Source organism: Chlorocebus sabaeus, chromosome 12 (assembly GCF_047675955.1).
Source record: "Chlorocebus sabaeus isolate Y175 chromosome 12, mChlSab1.0.hap1, whole genome shotgun sequence".
NCBI lineage: Eukaryota > Metazoa > Chordata > Mammalia > Primates > Cercopithecidae > Chlorocebus > Chlorocebus sabaeus.
In genome coordinates, this window is record NC_132915.1 from 86,241,194 (window position 1) to 86,256,971 (window position 15,778).

A 15,778-nucleotide genomic window follows, 5' to 3' on the forward strand; every position below is an offset into this window, starting at 1 on the left:
ACTATTTTAGTTTCATAGGAGACAAGTTAATTCATTATATATAATGGATGCCTTGAAGAAACACTGTCCAATAAGATTTGCTGCAATCATGGAAATATTCTATATCAGCACTAAGATTACAGCCATTAGCCAACTGGGGCTTGAAATGTTATGGTGTGACTGAAGAATCAAATGTCAACATGTATTTATTTTTAATTAAATTAAATTTAAATAGCCACATAAGGCTAATAGCTGCCATAGTGGACAACACATACTTAGAGCTTTAAGCTTTGATTTTCATGAAACCCAAGAAAGAAAGATGAGCTCTCCCAGCTTTGGTATCCTGCATGTCTATGATTTCATTGTGCATGTTTGTGTATGTTTATGTGTAAATATAGGCACCCATGAAGACAAAATGAATGCGAAAGTTAGGAAACACATACAATTCCTAGATGTGTAGGACAGGACATTATACATATGCTTCAGCTGGATGATAATTTGTGCACTCATCAAAGTATTTATTGGGAGCCTGGGACGTATCAAGAATTCACTGAAACTCAGGTGGCTTTATGTGTATCGCCCACAATAAAACATCTAAGGGATATAGAAAGAAGGAATGAATGACCATCAAGGTCAGCGTGGTTCCTGAATTCATCCCAGAACATTTGTAATCCCAGTGTCAATCTAAAGCCAGTCATGTGACTCAGAGCCACTAAGCGTGGATTGTGGTCATCCTAAGGGAACTCTGCCTTCATTAGCAGTGCTGAGGAAGTCTCTCTCTCCACTCCTACTTTTCTGCATATGAGTATATTTGTATAATTGTTATTATTGCTACTCCAAGAGTAACTCATGTATTTAAAATATTGAGAAAATTTAGAAAACCAGAAAGAGTAATAATAGGGGGTGGGATCAATCATCCTATATTCCATTTCCCAGAAATTGCTGCTGATAATATTTTGTTTCATAAGGTTATTTGAACATTGAGATACTGCTGTAGATTTAGCTTTGGATGTGACTTTTTCATTTAATATTATAGCTTACACATTTTCCATGAAGTTGCATAATCTTTATAAATATTTCTGCAATAACTGCTTGCCATTCCATTAAGCATATTAACCATGGACTATTTAATGATTATCTTATCACTGAATATTAATATTAGTGTGCTTGCAAAATTTCCACCTACATATGGGTTCATACTTACAATGATAAGGCTGAGAACGCAAAACCTACAATTTGAAGGTCTGCACTAGGTTAGCCATGAGTATTAGCACATGCCTAAGTGACTGGTATCCATCCATTCATCCATCTATCCATCCATCCATCCATGCATCCATTCAACTGCTTATACTGACCAACATTATAAAATAAGTTGTGTGCTGTGCCGTGTGAGATAAAAAGATAGTTATTAGATATTGACTTTGTCCTCAAGGACCTCACAATCTTTTGGGGGAAACTCTCTTGCATGTCGAAAAAAATGTCTTCACAGAGGAAATGATGTCCAAGGTGAACTCAAAGGAGGAGAAACATCAGCCAAGTGAAAAAATTCTGCAGAGGGGATTTGGGTAACATGACACAACATGATAGGTAGGCACAGCTTATCGTGGAGAGAAACAAAGCTAGAGTGAAGGAGAGGATAGTATGAAAGAGGATTGAATACCACATCACAGGGCATTAGGGGATAAAATCACAGAAAGAGGTAAGCAGGGGCATAACCTGTTCATCTTGAGGTTTGGGGATGATCTCCTGTCAGCTGTGCAGAGGAGGAACAGGGAGAAACCACACACTGTGATGCTTACAAGCACAAGGTTCCTGACTGTGTGAGCCCAGAGGCATAGTGAATGTCTCTGTGAGGGGAAAGCCATAAGGCTTCAGACCTGGCTTCTCCCTTGCATCCTTTCAGGTAGCCAAAGCACAGAGGTTCTTCCAGGAATTATGATAGAGTTATCATGAGGACCATTGCACTTTGAGAAATAACGGGTTGTGCTGGGACATTTCTCAACATCTTCCCGAGATTTCATTTCCAGTCCCTCTACAGAAGTCATTCAGATTTGCTGTTTTTGGTTCACAATAAGACAGGAGAAGAGGACTCATTCCTCTCCCTTCTCCACAACTGCCTCATAAACAGATGCCAAAACTGGAAAATGAGTAGGATCCCAGAGACTGCTATGGCCAAAGGAAGATTGAATCCAGATACACAAGACACAAGTTGGTAGGCGAAGCCATCGTAATATTCCACTTCTGGGACTGGTCCCATTGAGGGATTGGCTAGCCCCTTGGAAAGCTGCTAAAATGAATTAGATGGCATGGTAGAGAAACTGCTTTTGACTGTAAAATCAAGGAGTGACTCATCCATCCACAGAATGTCAAGGCTGGAAGGTTCTTTAGCCATCGTTTAATCCAGCCCTCTTATTTTCAGATGAAGGAACCATGCCCTCTTCGTATTTAATGCCTAAAACACAGGATGGTGTCTGGCACATAATAGGTACCTGATAAATATTGTAAAAGGAGTAAACTTTGAGAATGAAATGAAGCAAAAGGTTTTCTCATAACTACATTGCAAATCCTCAGTGGAACTTTACATGCCTGATAAAATTAAAATTACCGCAGGTGGTGAGTCTTCAGCCTGTTGACTTTGTGCTGCTAAAAATCAGAGAAATGTGTACATCATCAGAACAGAGGCCACTTAGGCCCAAACGAGGTTCTTGCTGGGCAATGGGGAGGCATTTCACTTATGGTTATTTCTAGAAGCCTTGGCATATGTAGGGAGGAAAGGGGGAAACACAGATTTGCTGTGTCCTCTGCCCCATTGACTCTGGCCTAGACCCATCAGTTGCTCATTCAACTGTTCCTAAGTCGGTGCATTTTCCCTCTTTCCTTGGCCTCCTAGAGAATTGGGATCAGCATGTGATCTTTGCCTGGAAGGGAGAATCCTGGTACAGTATGCTTTCAACGCCTCTTCCCCAATGCCCTGCGGCCCATCAGGACACTGGAGCCCTCGTGAAGCAGAAGGTAAGTCAGCCTTCTGGAAGCTCACTGACAGGTGGAGTGTGCAAAGAACAGGTCTTTCAATGTATATGGAGTAGTATGATTTTTATGGGTCTTTCTCATGTATCATTTCATTTGATTAACATCATCCTGCAAGGTTAGTAGTCAAGCGCTCATCCATTTGACAAACACTTTTTGAGCACCTGCACCATCCTAACATGTTCTCATATTACAAATGAGGAAACAAAGACACTAAGATATTAAAGAGGCACCCAAGGCCACACACCTGATACAAGCACAGTGTCTTGGGGGTATTTATATATCCTTCAGTCCCCAACTGCTTGTAGTTAGTTACAAACAAGGTCACTTTAGAGTCAATACAAATATTTTGGGGCTTCAAGGCATCGGTGGTCTTTGATTCTTCTTCTGTTATTTCTTAGACTATACAGAGCACTTTCACATGCATTGCAACTATTCCTTTAATTTCTTCTATGTACCCTCTTTTTGAGATCTATTTACCTGTAAGACACTTAATGGAAGTGCCTTATGATTGCCACTGTTATGGGTTCCACCCACTATCAGACTTTTCCCTACTCAGGAGTGTCTCACCAGCTTCCCAAGGAACCAATGATCTCTGTGCTTTCTTACATCATTATTGAAATTAAGAGAAGAATACCTTTTGCCAAACGCTTGTTGTCACTTGGCCTCAGAACCAGGCTGTCAGAGGCTCCATACTTTCCTCTTATTGTTTCATCTCCCCATCACTGGTCCTCTGGGTTGTGCACATAGACCCTGCCCCCACCCAGTCCCTCTTGCTCCTCTGCAGGTCAGCTCATGCCAGCAGTCACTGAGCGAGCACACTATTACACCAGTGCATCAGAGGGAGCGGAATCAGTCTTCTCACTGAACACCAGTGAGAACTCCTCCGCTATCCTCTATATTTTTAGAAAGAAGGTTGAAAAGAAAAAGCCAGAGATAGAATAAAGCAAGGGGGAAGGATCAGAGAGGAAAGTGAAGTTGAAAAACGACGGCACCGCACTTTATTTTTTAAAGTAGCTTAAAATAAAAATGAGAGTCAAACTTGGGAAGTCTAAACAAATCCATCTGGAATGTAAAGCAAGAGGGATGTCTGGGAAAAGCCCTCAGTTCAGCCTCACAGAATCACAGGCTGTCAGACCTGAGAGGGACGCCTGGGGTCATCAGGCCCGGGCTCCCCCCAAGTGGAGGAATCCCCTCTATGTGCATTCTCACTGAGGTTCCCTGGCGCCTGTTCAAGCTCCAGTTTTTTAGAAAGTTCTTGAAATCTGCAATTGTAATTTTTCCACCCAAACTGAACCCACTTTGGGTTGTCACAAAGAATGTGTCTCTGCCACCTGACAACATTTTGCATACTTGCATCTAGTGAACCCGTCTCACTAGTGACCAACACAGGCACTATATGCTAGGCACTGTCGGGCACATGCGCAAGGCAATGTTGAGTGTCTGCTAGGGAATTCAGATAAGTAAATGGCCAATTGCCATTCAATGTGAACAGGCTTATGGTAATAGAAGTACCAAGTGGTGCTGGGGGCCCGTAAGAAGAGGACTTCATTCTGAAGTGGAAACTCAGTCTTCCCACGAAATATCACAACATTGTTAACAAGGTGCATCTGAGAATGTGAAAAAGTTTGGTATGTTCACAGAGTGGCTGTTTTCTAAATCTAGTTCAGAGGCTTATGGGGTTCCTGGAAACTTTTATAGGGTGTCCTCAAAGTCAAAAGTATTTTCATAAAATTACGTATGACGTCATTTGCTTTTTCCACTCTCATTCACTCCTGAGAGTCCAATGGAGCTATCTGATAGACACGTGACATGTGATGTCATTTGTGCTCTGATAGCTAATGGAACACACTCTTATGTATTCTTGAATTTTCAAATTTCTTGGTTTTAGTTTACAATATGGAAACTACTAATAGATATAACCTGCATAAGCAAAAGTTCAGTAAGGCTGTAAGAGTTTAAGTAGGTTCAGAACATGTGAAACAAGGTGGAGGTGGCAGAGGTAAGACTCTAGGTGAGATGGATAATGGCCAGGTGAGGAAGGGTTTGGATTCACACAGAGGGCAATGAGAAAACCACGTGCCTTAGGGCATGATATACGGTATGACTTGGGTGTCGTAAAGATTGTTCAGGCTGCTGTGTGAAGAAGAGATCAAGAGAATTTGGTTGCTGGAGGAAGGGAAGCAGCAAGGTGGTTGTTGCCAAAATCCAGCTGAGGAATGATGGTGGGCTGGTGAGGTCGGTGGCTGTGAGAATGGAGAGAAGTTTATGGGGTTGAGAGGTACTTGGAAGGTAGAATTAGCAAGATTCTCCCCTGAGATGTCTCTGGCTAAAATTATCTTGCTTTGTTCTACCACTTGTTTGAATAAAATTATTTCCAGACATCTCCCCACACCTACATCCAACACGACTATTAGTTGGTGAAGTTTCCTCCTAGTTTGTTCCTGACCTTCTTAAAGCATAATATGCAGAATGGAGTTCAACCGGAGGCACTGAGGTCTCTGGTTCCCTGAGCCAATTCGGAGCTCCAAGGAAACCCAGCAGCCCCGGGTTTTCCTCCTATGTAAATTTAGTACATGTGGGCCAGGAAAAGACACTGTTCTTTTTTTAGAGCATCCTATTACAGTCTCTGTGATCCTTTTGGCTCAGACCCTTTTAATATCCTTGAAGAAATAAACTTTTCCATGAGCCAAACTCTGCAATTTATTCCTCAACTCATTGTCATCCTATTTATCTTTGCATGTTTAAGTTTTTGGACTTCCCAAACTAACTTAAAACACCCAAATTCATGAGCAATGCCAGACATATCTGTAGGATTGGGGAAAAAACATGGGGAGTGCAGGGGAGAGAAAGGAGGAGGATTGGATCATGGTCCCAGACCTACTATTGATGTACTCTGTGCCCTTGAGTGAGTCACATAGCTTCTCTGAAAATGGCATTGTATCCACAGAATGAAAAGTTTAACTATAATGTGTCCCTTCCAGCTCTAATATTCCATGGAGCTGTAACTTCTTTTCATATAATCCCATATTAACTAGCAGAAGACTCTTCATTTGACAAATCTTTATTGGAAATCTACTGCATTTCATTAACTTCGTTTCAAAGAAGGTAAATACAGTCATAGAACTGTTTGCCTTTGTTCATAGACAGTGGTTGTGCTCCTACGTCTTGAGTAAAAACTGTATTTCATACATAAATATTTTTGAAATATTTGATGCCATGTTATATCTGTAGCCTATAAATTAGATAAATATAAATTTCTTGATCTGACTGACTCAAATCCCAGTTAAGATCACTTATGCAAGTATAAAATAGATCCCAAGTGTTAAGTTTTCCATGAGAGATTAGCACATGGCACTAACTGTTTTCATTTTTTCTCATTTGTGTGTTTTCTCTATTTTTCTACCCAGAATATTTCAGGTGTTCTTAACTATTCACCTGGAAAAAAGCTTGGCAGCAAGTTTTTATAACTATATTTGTGTCAACAGCTGCAGTGTGTATATACATAGATATATAATGGGTGCCTGTATGGCGTTTCACAAATGTAAATGTAGATCAGCATGAGTATGTATAAATATATATGTCTATACACATATATGACCTTATTTTTAGTGGACAACTTATATAAATATGTAATTTTTCATTTAATCACCATATATACAAAAGAATATCTATTAATAATGAAGTAACAGGGCTTCTGCGCTTATTTCTCTTTTCTTCTTTATTCTTTTCTCCACTTCCACACTTCCTCCTCCCCTTTCCTTATCTCCTTCCTTCCCTTCTCTCTTTGTTTCTTTTCTTCAGCTCCTGTCCTTACCTTGCAACTACATGTCCAATCAATCTACCAGCTGTGTTCATTTTTCCTCCTTTGGAATTCTGACTTGCCATCTCCCTTGCATGTTTTTTTGCAGTTCATGTATTGTCTGCATTAGTCCAGTACTCTCTAACTGGTTTCACAAGACTAAAAGCTCCCTGAGAACAGAGATCATGTTGGCAAACTTATTCTCTTGGAGCCTAGCCTACCTCTGGACACACGCCTGGCACTGAATAGTTACTCTTTGAATGCATGGAATGAATGGGTGGATGGATGGATGGATGGTGTCTGTGTCTCTAAACAGTGTTTTTTCTTTTATTTACTTACTTTCTTTTTTTTTTTGAGATGGAGTTTCACTCTTGTTGCCCAGGCTGGAGTGCAGTGGCGTGATGTCGGCTCATTGCAACCCCTGCCTCACAGGTTCAAGCAATTCTCCTGCCTCAGCCTCCCAAGCAGCTGGGGTTACAGGCATGTGCCACCACACCCAGCTAATTTTGTATTTTTAATAGAGACAGGGTTTCACTATGTTGGTCAGGCTGGTCTTGAACTCCTGACCTCAAGTGATCTACCCGCCTCGGCCTCCCAAAGTGCTGGGATTACAGGCGTGAGCCACCACACCAGGCCAACAGTGGTTTTCCTAAAAGGCAACTCTGATGTCACTCAGTTGCTTAAAATTTCTCAGTAGCTCTTCATCTATTTCAGTATAAAGTTCAGTTTCCTTAATGTGGTATACAAACCACTTCACAATCTTGATTCTACTTAGCTTACCAGCCTCAGCATTTGTGGCTCTACTATTGTACTCAAAACCATGGTAACCTTAACTGACACTCTCTCCCAACTGTTTTCATGCTTGGAATACCTCCTCTTACCAATATTTTCCTTGTTAATACCTCCCTACTTTCCAGGACAGAACTAATATATTTATGAGAATCTATTAATGATCTCATCCTTTTCGAGGTTTACAGCAACCCTGAGGTAGGTAACATTACAGTAGGTAACACAGTAAGAAACCCTATAACTGATATTTTAACCCAACTTTCATTCCTTCAAAGCCTGGCACACTGCCTGGACCAACAATATCATATTCTACTCCCTGCCAGGGAATTTCTGAACCATCTGAGTCTCAGTTTCCTCTTCTGTAAAATGAATTTCATAAGACCTGCGTCACAGACTTAGTGCCAGCGTAAAAAGACCTGAGGCGTGTAATGTCCTTGGCACAGTGCCTGCACATTGAGGATGGGCAACTCGTGAAGGCTGGCATTATTAATGAGGTTGCTGCTTTGGTTATGGTTACACTCAGTGCCTCTAGGGACTCTTTTTTACATCTAAGGGTTTGTCTCTAATAACCAGACAACCACAAGCTTTCTAAGATTTCTAGTCCTGTTTACTTGCTTGAGTATAATGACCAGACTCACCTTCCTGTCCTTTGGAAGCATTTGGTTCCTCTGTTGATTAACAAGAAACTAGGCAGGAAGGATGAGCCAGGCAGATTTGTCATCTTTGCTCTCCTGTGGCTTCCCACCACTGATAATCATTTTCTCTAAGGAAGGGAGAAAGATTACTTTATCCCTTGCCAGTTGCAGGAGAAAGCCCATGGAGGGGTGGAATGTTCACCTGGCACCCACCATCAGGAAGCATGCCTTAATGTTCCATGCTGTAACTTTTAACTCGATGTTAACCGGATAGAAGGTCCTTCCTTTAACAAATATGTATTGAGCATCCACTATGTGAATTCTCTATGGACCAGGCACACTGTATTAAGCAAAAGCTGCATGGCATTGAGTGAAACAGCGCTCTTTGATAGAGACAAAACGACAACGATTTTGTCTTACAGGATTTTTATGACAATCAGATGAGTTAACTAATGACTGGGAGTTGTGTTTCATATACTGTAATGTGCTGCCTTCAATGAAGTTGACTGAATGAATAAGTGATACATGTGTGTCAACGTCCCACAAAGTTAAGAGAGTCAGGAACTCAGTGGGTTGGAAAGTAGACAAGAAGAAAGGCTTCAGCTAGGTGGGGAGTCCTACTGGTGTTTTTTCCCTAAACTACAGGTTGCTTTGAGCCAGCAGTTGCTGCAAATAATGAATGAAACTAGCCAAGGAGAGATAGAGGAAATCTTGTAATTAAATCCATCTTTTCTTGCTCTGATGCATTATATCTAAGAAGCCTTTGTGATTTGCTCACCCCTCCTTCTCTTTTCCTCTTCTCTTCTCCATCTCTACTTGGTAGCTTCTCTCTTTTCTTGGCTAAGTAGAGGCAAGGAGGTTAGAGGCATTTACAGCCTTCACTGGCATAGTTTTTTCACTCCAAATAACTTTCTAGTGTTGACATTATAGTGATTCCTGTTACCCTGAAACATTACCACAAAGCATTTTTAAGCAAAGATCTTTTTTTTTTTCCTTATTTGCTTCAGAAATGTTCATGGTCACCACCACCCTCCCAACAAACCACTGATGCTGAAGAAAAAAAGAATGTGCCTAGGTGGGCATGGGGACACATGCCTATATTCCAGCTACTCAGGAGGCTGAGGCAGGGGGATTCGAGCCTGCAATGAGCTACAATCAGACCATTCCACTGCAGCCTGAGCAATAGAGCAGGACTCTGTCTCTTAATTTTTTTTTAAGGTGGCTAGTTGGACAACTTGAGGTCCTTCATCTTACCATCTGGTCTGTCTCTCTCATGAGGCTCCCTTAAACAAATTAGAGCCAGTCACTACATTGAGTCCTGGTTCTTTTTCTCAGTAGTGCAAGGAAGAGCTCTTTGGGAGTCTAGATGTGATCTCAGCAGAGAAAAATTCAGAAGTCGCTGCAGGCTGAGATCAGTGGGGATGAGGCATCATCTCCCTAGGGAAAGAGGAGAAGAATCCCTCCTTCTTTCTCCCTGCTCCTCACCCAACCCTCCCCTTCCTGAATCAGACAGAACAGAGCGCAGAGAAGCTCAGTGGTATGGAATGACCGCATGTAGAGAAGGGGAGGAGGAGAGATAAGAGGGCTCCAAGGCTGCCTTCCAGCTCTGTTGTTCATGGTTCTAGACAGTTTCCTCCCAGGTCCTCAGTCTGCAGGGTGGATGCTATTTATGCTCACATATTCTTTGCTGGTCAGGGGGTGGGGTTAGGATTTCTGTCATTCCAAGTAGGTTTTACCAATGGCAGTAACACCTCAAGGATTCTAATTTATTCTAGAGTTCCCTGCATCCAATAGGGACAAGAACAAAGAATGCAGATTCCAAAATGAAACAAAACTTGGTTCCAATGCTGACCTTTACACTTCAAGTTGTATGAACCTGATCGATTCACTCTATATTTGGAGCCTTTACTTCTTTTCATCTTAGGCAGCACAGCCTCCTAAGTGGAAGATGAGGAAGGAAAGTTTGAACATTGACTCAGTAATGAGATGAAAGCAGTTTGACTGAATGTCTGGTGATTCCTCTGAAATCTGTATTGCAGGGGTTCAGATGAGATGGATGCTGTGTGTATAGCAAATTCACCAAGACACCAAGAACTTTCCTCTCCTTTTCCCCTCTGTCTAAGTTCTAGTCAGGCCGGTTTCTCCTGGGGTCCACAGGAAACTCCAAGGATCGGAATAAAGCTCTTTCTTCAAGAACTCATTCCCTCATCTCTTCTACGTAGGTCATCCTGATGTTGAACAGCCCTGTAAGTCCAGTGTCCGCACCTGGAGCCCAAATTCAGCTGTCAACCCACACACAGTTCCTCCAGCCTGCCCTGAGCCTCAAGGCTGCTACCTCGAGCTGGAATTCCTCTACCCGTTGGTCCCTGAGTCTCTGACCATTTGGGTGACCTTTGTCTCCACTGACTGGGACTCCAGTGGAGCTGTCAATGACATCAAACTGTTGACTGTCAGTGGGAAGAACATCTCCCTGGGTCCTCAGAATGTCTTCTGTGACATCCCACTGACCATCAGGCTCCGGGACGTGGGCGAGGAGGTGTACGGCATCCAGATCTACACACTGGACGAGCACCTAGAGATCGATGCTGCCATGTTGTCCTCCACTGCAGATACCCCACTCTGTCTACAGTGTAAGCCCCTGCAGTATAAGGTGGTCCGGGACCCTCCTCTCCAGGTGGATGTGGCCTCCATCCTACATCTCAATAGGAAATTCATAGACATGTAAGTGCACTCTCTGAATAGGGAGTTTATTAAGTGGGTGGGTTGTGGAGAAACATGAGGCAGGTCAGAGAGGCCTGGACAGGAAAGGGAAGGTTCACCACAGCCAAGACTCATTCTATGGATTGTAACCCATCATTGGGTGTAGATTTGTCTTAACATGGCAGAGTTGATATCATGGGAAGAGCAATGGGAAAGGGACCACTAGACCTGGATTTAGTGACAAATCTGATGTGTGACCTTAAGCCTCATAAGCCTTTCTTAATTTTAGTCATTCCAATAGTAAATGAAGGAGGTTGGATGAGAGTAGCAGTGAGAAAATCATTTATTACTAATGAAAGTAGAAGAACTGAAGTTTGCGAATGATTTTCTTTTTATATTAAATTGAAGACAATTCATGCATTTTTATTGCTTTTTCCGTGGGTGAATCAGGGGTGAAGTTATAGTAGATTGACTGGGGGTTGGGCACAGTCCTAGGTATTTGCACAAAACGTGTGCTGGAAAGTGAACATCAACTTTAACAGCGTTTGTTTTTGTCTTATTTCCTGAGGCAGAACAGTGGTTCAAACCCACTTGATCCTTAAGGCCTTTGCAGCTTTGGGTTTCCGTCACTGTTTTTGGATGCTCACTGCTCTTATGTGAAGTAGTACTTGTCTTTCATACTCACCTCTCAGCCGGGGAGGTGGCTCACACCTGTTATCCCAGCACTTTGGGAAGCCGAGGCAGGCAGGTCACCTGAGGTCAGGAGTTTAAGACCAGCCTGGCTAACATGGTGAAACCCTGTCTCTACTAATGATACAAAAGTATGCCTGTAATCCCAGCTACTCGGGAGGCTGAGGCAGGAAGATCGCTTGAACCCAGGAGGCAGAGGTTGCAGTGAGCCGAGATCACGCCATTGCACTCCAGCCTGGGCAACAAGAGTGAAACTCCATCTCAAAAAAAAAAAAAAAATTATTCACTTCTCAAGCCACCTCTCTATTACTTCTTCCCCAAACATCCTCAGAATTTCTGTCTTAGGAGGAAGACCATCTTATAATGAAGTCATTGGTGCTTTTCCTGTGTACTAGAAAATGGGCTAAGGTCTTTGCATCTTTTACTCATTCCATCCTCTCCACAACCACAGCCATACTATTCTTATTTTACAAAGAAGAAAACTGGGGCTTAGAGATGTGAAGTCACTCATCCAAGATCACACAGTTAGGAAGTGGTGAAGGTAATGATTGGAATTTCGTTCTGACTTCTAAGCCAGTGCACTCAACTGGTGCTCAATTAAAGATATGATTCCAAGTTCTGTTTTAATCTACAAAAAGGATAGAGTCTTCGCCATCTAATTTGGGTGTCAATGGTTTCTATAGGCCTTTTGTGGCTCTTTATTTGGTTCTAAAATAATGTAAGACAATCTCCGCTCTGTCTACTTGAAAATATTCACTAAGCCAATCATTAATGGAAACCAAGTTCTAGAGGAAACTTTTAATCTTTTTAAAGGGCAGAACCACTTTCAAACACTTTACCAGCACTTCCTTTTACATACTAGCAATTAATGTGCACATCACAGGCAAACTCTTGCTAATTCATTGAATCAAAGATGAGGAACAGCTGTTTAAGAACTCAGAAAGAGCACTTGGTTTGTGTTTGAGAATGTACTTAAAATTTAAAGGATAGTCCTGCCTTTAAAATATTCCATAACCCTGTCTCTTCCATCTCCTCACTTGTCTAGAGTGGTAGAGTTCTATAAATATGCTTCCACTTAAACTTTCTTTATAAAACAATGGAGGGAAGAAATAATAGATGTTTTAAAATCTCAGTTTAAACTCAGCTTTCATTTTTTTTGCCTCAAGTTATGAGCCTGTGAGAGCTGCCATAGGTTGATAAGTGTGAAATGGTGAAAATTAAACTGAATAAATGAAAGCACCCTTAGTGATTTAGCTTAGTTCTATTCTCAGCTAAATCTCAGCTAAATCACTAACTGCATCTACCCTCTTAGGTGAGTCACTTGTCCTTTCTAGTCTTCCGATGCCTCAACTTGGCATGCAGGAGGTTGCACTAGGTTAGTTCTTCTCTTTTTTTTCTTTCCAAGACAGAGCCTTGCACTCTTACCCAGGTTGGAGTGCAGTGGTGCGATCTTGGCTCACTGCAACCTCTACCCACCAAGTATAAGCAATTCTCCTGCCTCAGCCTCCTGAGCAGCTGGGATTACAGGCATGCATCACCACGCTGGGCTAATTTTTGTGTTTTTAGTAGAGATGGGGTTTCATCAGGTTGGCCAGTCTGGTCTGAGAGCTCAACTCGTGATCTGCCTGCCTCGGCCTCCCAAAGTGCTGGGATTACAGGCTTGAGCCACTGTGCCTGGCCAGTTCTTCTCAATTTGGATTGCACATTTAAAAACTGGGACATTTAAAAATTGCCTGGGTCTCCCTTGTATCCCATTTCCACTCTCTATCCCCTCAGATATTTATTTAATGGTTAAGAATAAGTCCTGACCATTAGAACTTTTAAAATCTCATAAGGTGATTATAATTTGCAACCAAGTTTAAAAACCAGTGCAGTAAAACAAGTTCTCAAAGTGTGGCCCCAGACCCACGGCATCAGTATCACCTGGGAACTGACAAAGGCCAGGCTCTCAGGCCCCAGTCTAGCCTAGTGAATCAGAAACTCTGAGTGCAGGGCCTCTCCAGGTAATTTGGATGCTAGTTAAAGTTTAATAGCCACTGCTCTAAATTGTCTCCAAGGTCCAGAAATCTCCAAGTTCTCTTTCACTCAGGCAACTACTTGCTCAATTCACAAATATGTACTGAGAACATTCTATATGCCAGATGCTGCACTGGAAACAGTATTAGGATGACTCAGACCAGTCCCTTTCCTAAAGGCACGCAAACTTAAGTGCTGAACTCCTACCTACTTTGTAAAAGTGCTACATACTGTGCCAAATCATCAGTATTGAGGTCGACACTCTTACACACAATTTGTTCTTTCATTCACTCTCCAAATATTTCTTTAGTCCCTACTATGTGACAGGCACAAGGGCTAGACTGAGGCTTTCACTGGCCTTCCTCTTTTACTCTTTTGTGTTTCAAGGAGTTTATTGGAGATCTGGGCTGGGCTGGGCTGGACTTCCTGACCTGAATGTTCTCTGAGGCTGAAAAAAGAGAAACACATCCTTCCAAATCAACCTACCATTTCAACTCCTTTATCTCTTGGTAATTTGAGTTCTGAACCCCACCACAAATACCTCTTTGTGTGTGTATGTGTGTGTATGTGTATTTTGCTGCTTTCACATTTTTTCCATATCAAATAAGTTGGCTCTTATACAAGTTCTATATAAAGACTGTTTTGGAGAAAAAGAGGAGAGGGAAAAAATGCTTTCTTTTTCTTTCCTGACTCAACCCATTACATGATTCCCTTTGACCTTTGTCTTCATTTTTTTTCTCTCAACAAAAATATTTATTCTTTCTGTTATCTACACTGGAGATAGTTTCCCAAGGTATGACAGTGATTAAGAGAGAGTCTTCTGTGCTTACCCCATGGAAACTTCTAGTAGACTGATTACTTTTGGCCAGGACAAGAAAGAAATGTGGAACATCTCCATCTCCTTTAAGTGGAAACCCCTCTATTGAATGAGAAATGCCACTATCAGAAGAAAGGGGACCAGTGCCAACTCTGCTACAAACTCATCATATGACACAAAGACACACCACATCACCTATTTGGACCTCAGTTTCCATATCTGTACAATGAGAGGACAACACATTAAGCCCTTCTCTGTGGGCAGACACAGAGAAGTGTCTGGGGTTACAGGTGATTCATATACTTTTTTGTAGTAAAAGGAATTCAATAGGGATTATCTGTAAGAATTAGTACCCAGAGGAAACCTCACTGGCTCTGGATGCCCTTCTGAAATGTGGACCACAATAATAATGACAACCTTTACTAAGTATTTCCTCTGCTTTAAGTGCCTTACAGACACTTCTGAGGTAGATGAAAAAGCTTAAACTCAGAGAAGTGATTAAACTAACCTCATACAGCTAGTAATGGCATAGACAGGCCTCAAACCTAAGTCTAATTCCAAATTTCACCTTCCTAACCGCTACTCACACTACCTCCTACTGCAGTAATGTAAAGGCAGAATTTTAGAGCTGAGAAATGCATCCGATCTGGTCAAAGCTCTAAATATAGCAAGCGGAAGACAGGCTTACAAGTCAGAGGCCACTAGTCCACAGTCAGTCCCTGTGGCCCACCCTTGATGTCTTGGTGTCCAATAACACAAGTTACACAGGCAGTTCTTTATGCTTCTGACTGGGAAGAAATAACAGGGAAGCATCTTTTTCTCCACTTGACTATCAAGTGCTTCTGTACTGAGCACTGTGCTCCTTGGCCTATATGAAATCTTCAGATTTCTCCAAGAAGTAAATACTCTGGACAAAACTAAGAAAGAAAAGTATAAAGCAAACCAGGAACAGTGAACAGTAGCTCACTCTCGTTATCCATCTACTCGTTGGTCTGTCTCATTCATCCATCACTTCATGCAACAAATATTCACTGGGTATCTATTAGCACTATGCACTATGTTAAGAAATGGTGATCCAGTGGTGCTGAAAACTCAAGGTGCTCACAGTCTATGGGAAAAGAGAGGCACAGGCAAGCAGTGCCATTGCAGTAAAATAATATTCTAATGAAAGAAACAGAAACACAGAGTCAGAGGTTTCTAACACAAACTTGGATGAATTGAAGTCTAAACTTAGACCTAGAATGTAAACACCTTGAGGGCTAGATTTTTTTCCTCTTTTTCTCCGAGTGCATTCCAAGCACCTAGAACAATTATAGACACATG

At 41.9% G+C, this 15,778-nt stretch overlaps 1 protein-coding gene across 1 annotated transcript in view; it reads left to right on the forward strand.

The window, feature by feature from the left end:
- Positions 1–15,778, forward strand: part of PAPPA (pappalysin 1) — a 248,975-nt gene that overhangs the window by 70,515 nt on the left and 162,682 nt on the right. Inside the window, exons 6-7 of the mRNA XM_073021874.1 lie at positions 2,870–2,991; positions 10,455–10,953. Coding sequence (XP_072877975.1) covers positions 2,870–2,991; positions 10,455–10,953 — 621 coding nt within the window. The remainder of the gene's footprint in view (positions 1–2,869; positions 2,992–10,454; positions 10,954–15,778) is intronic.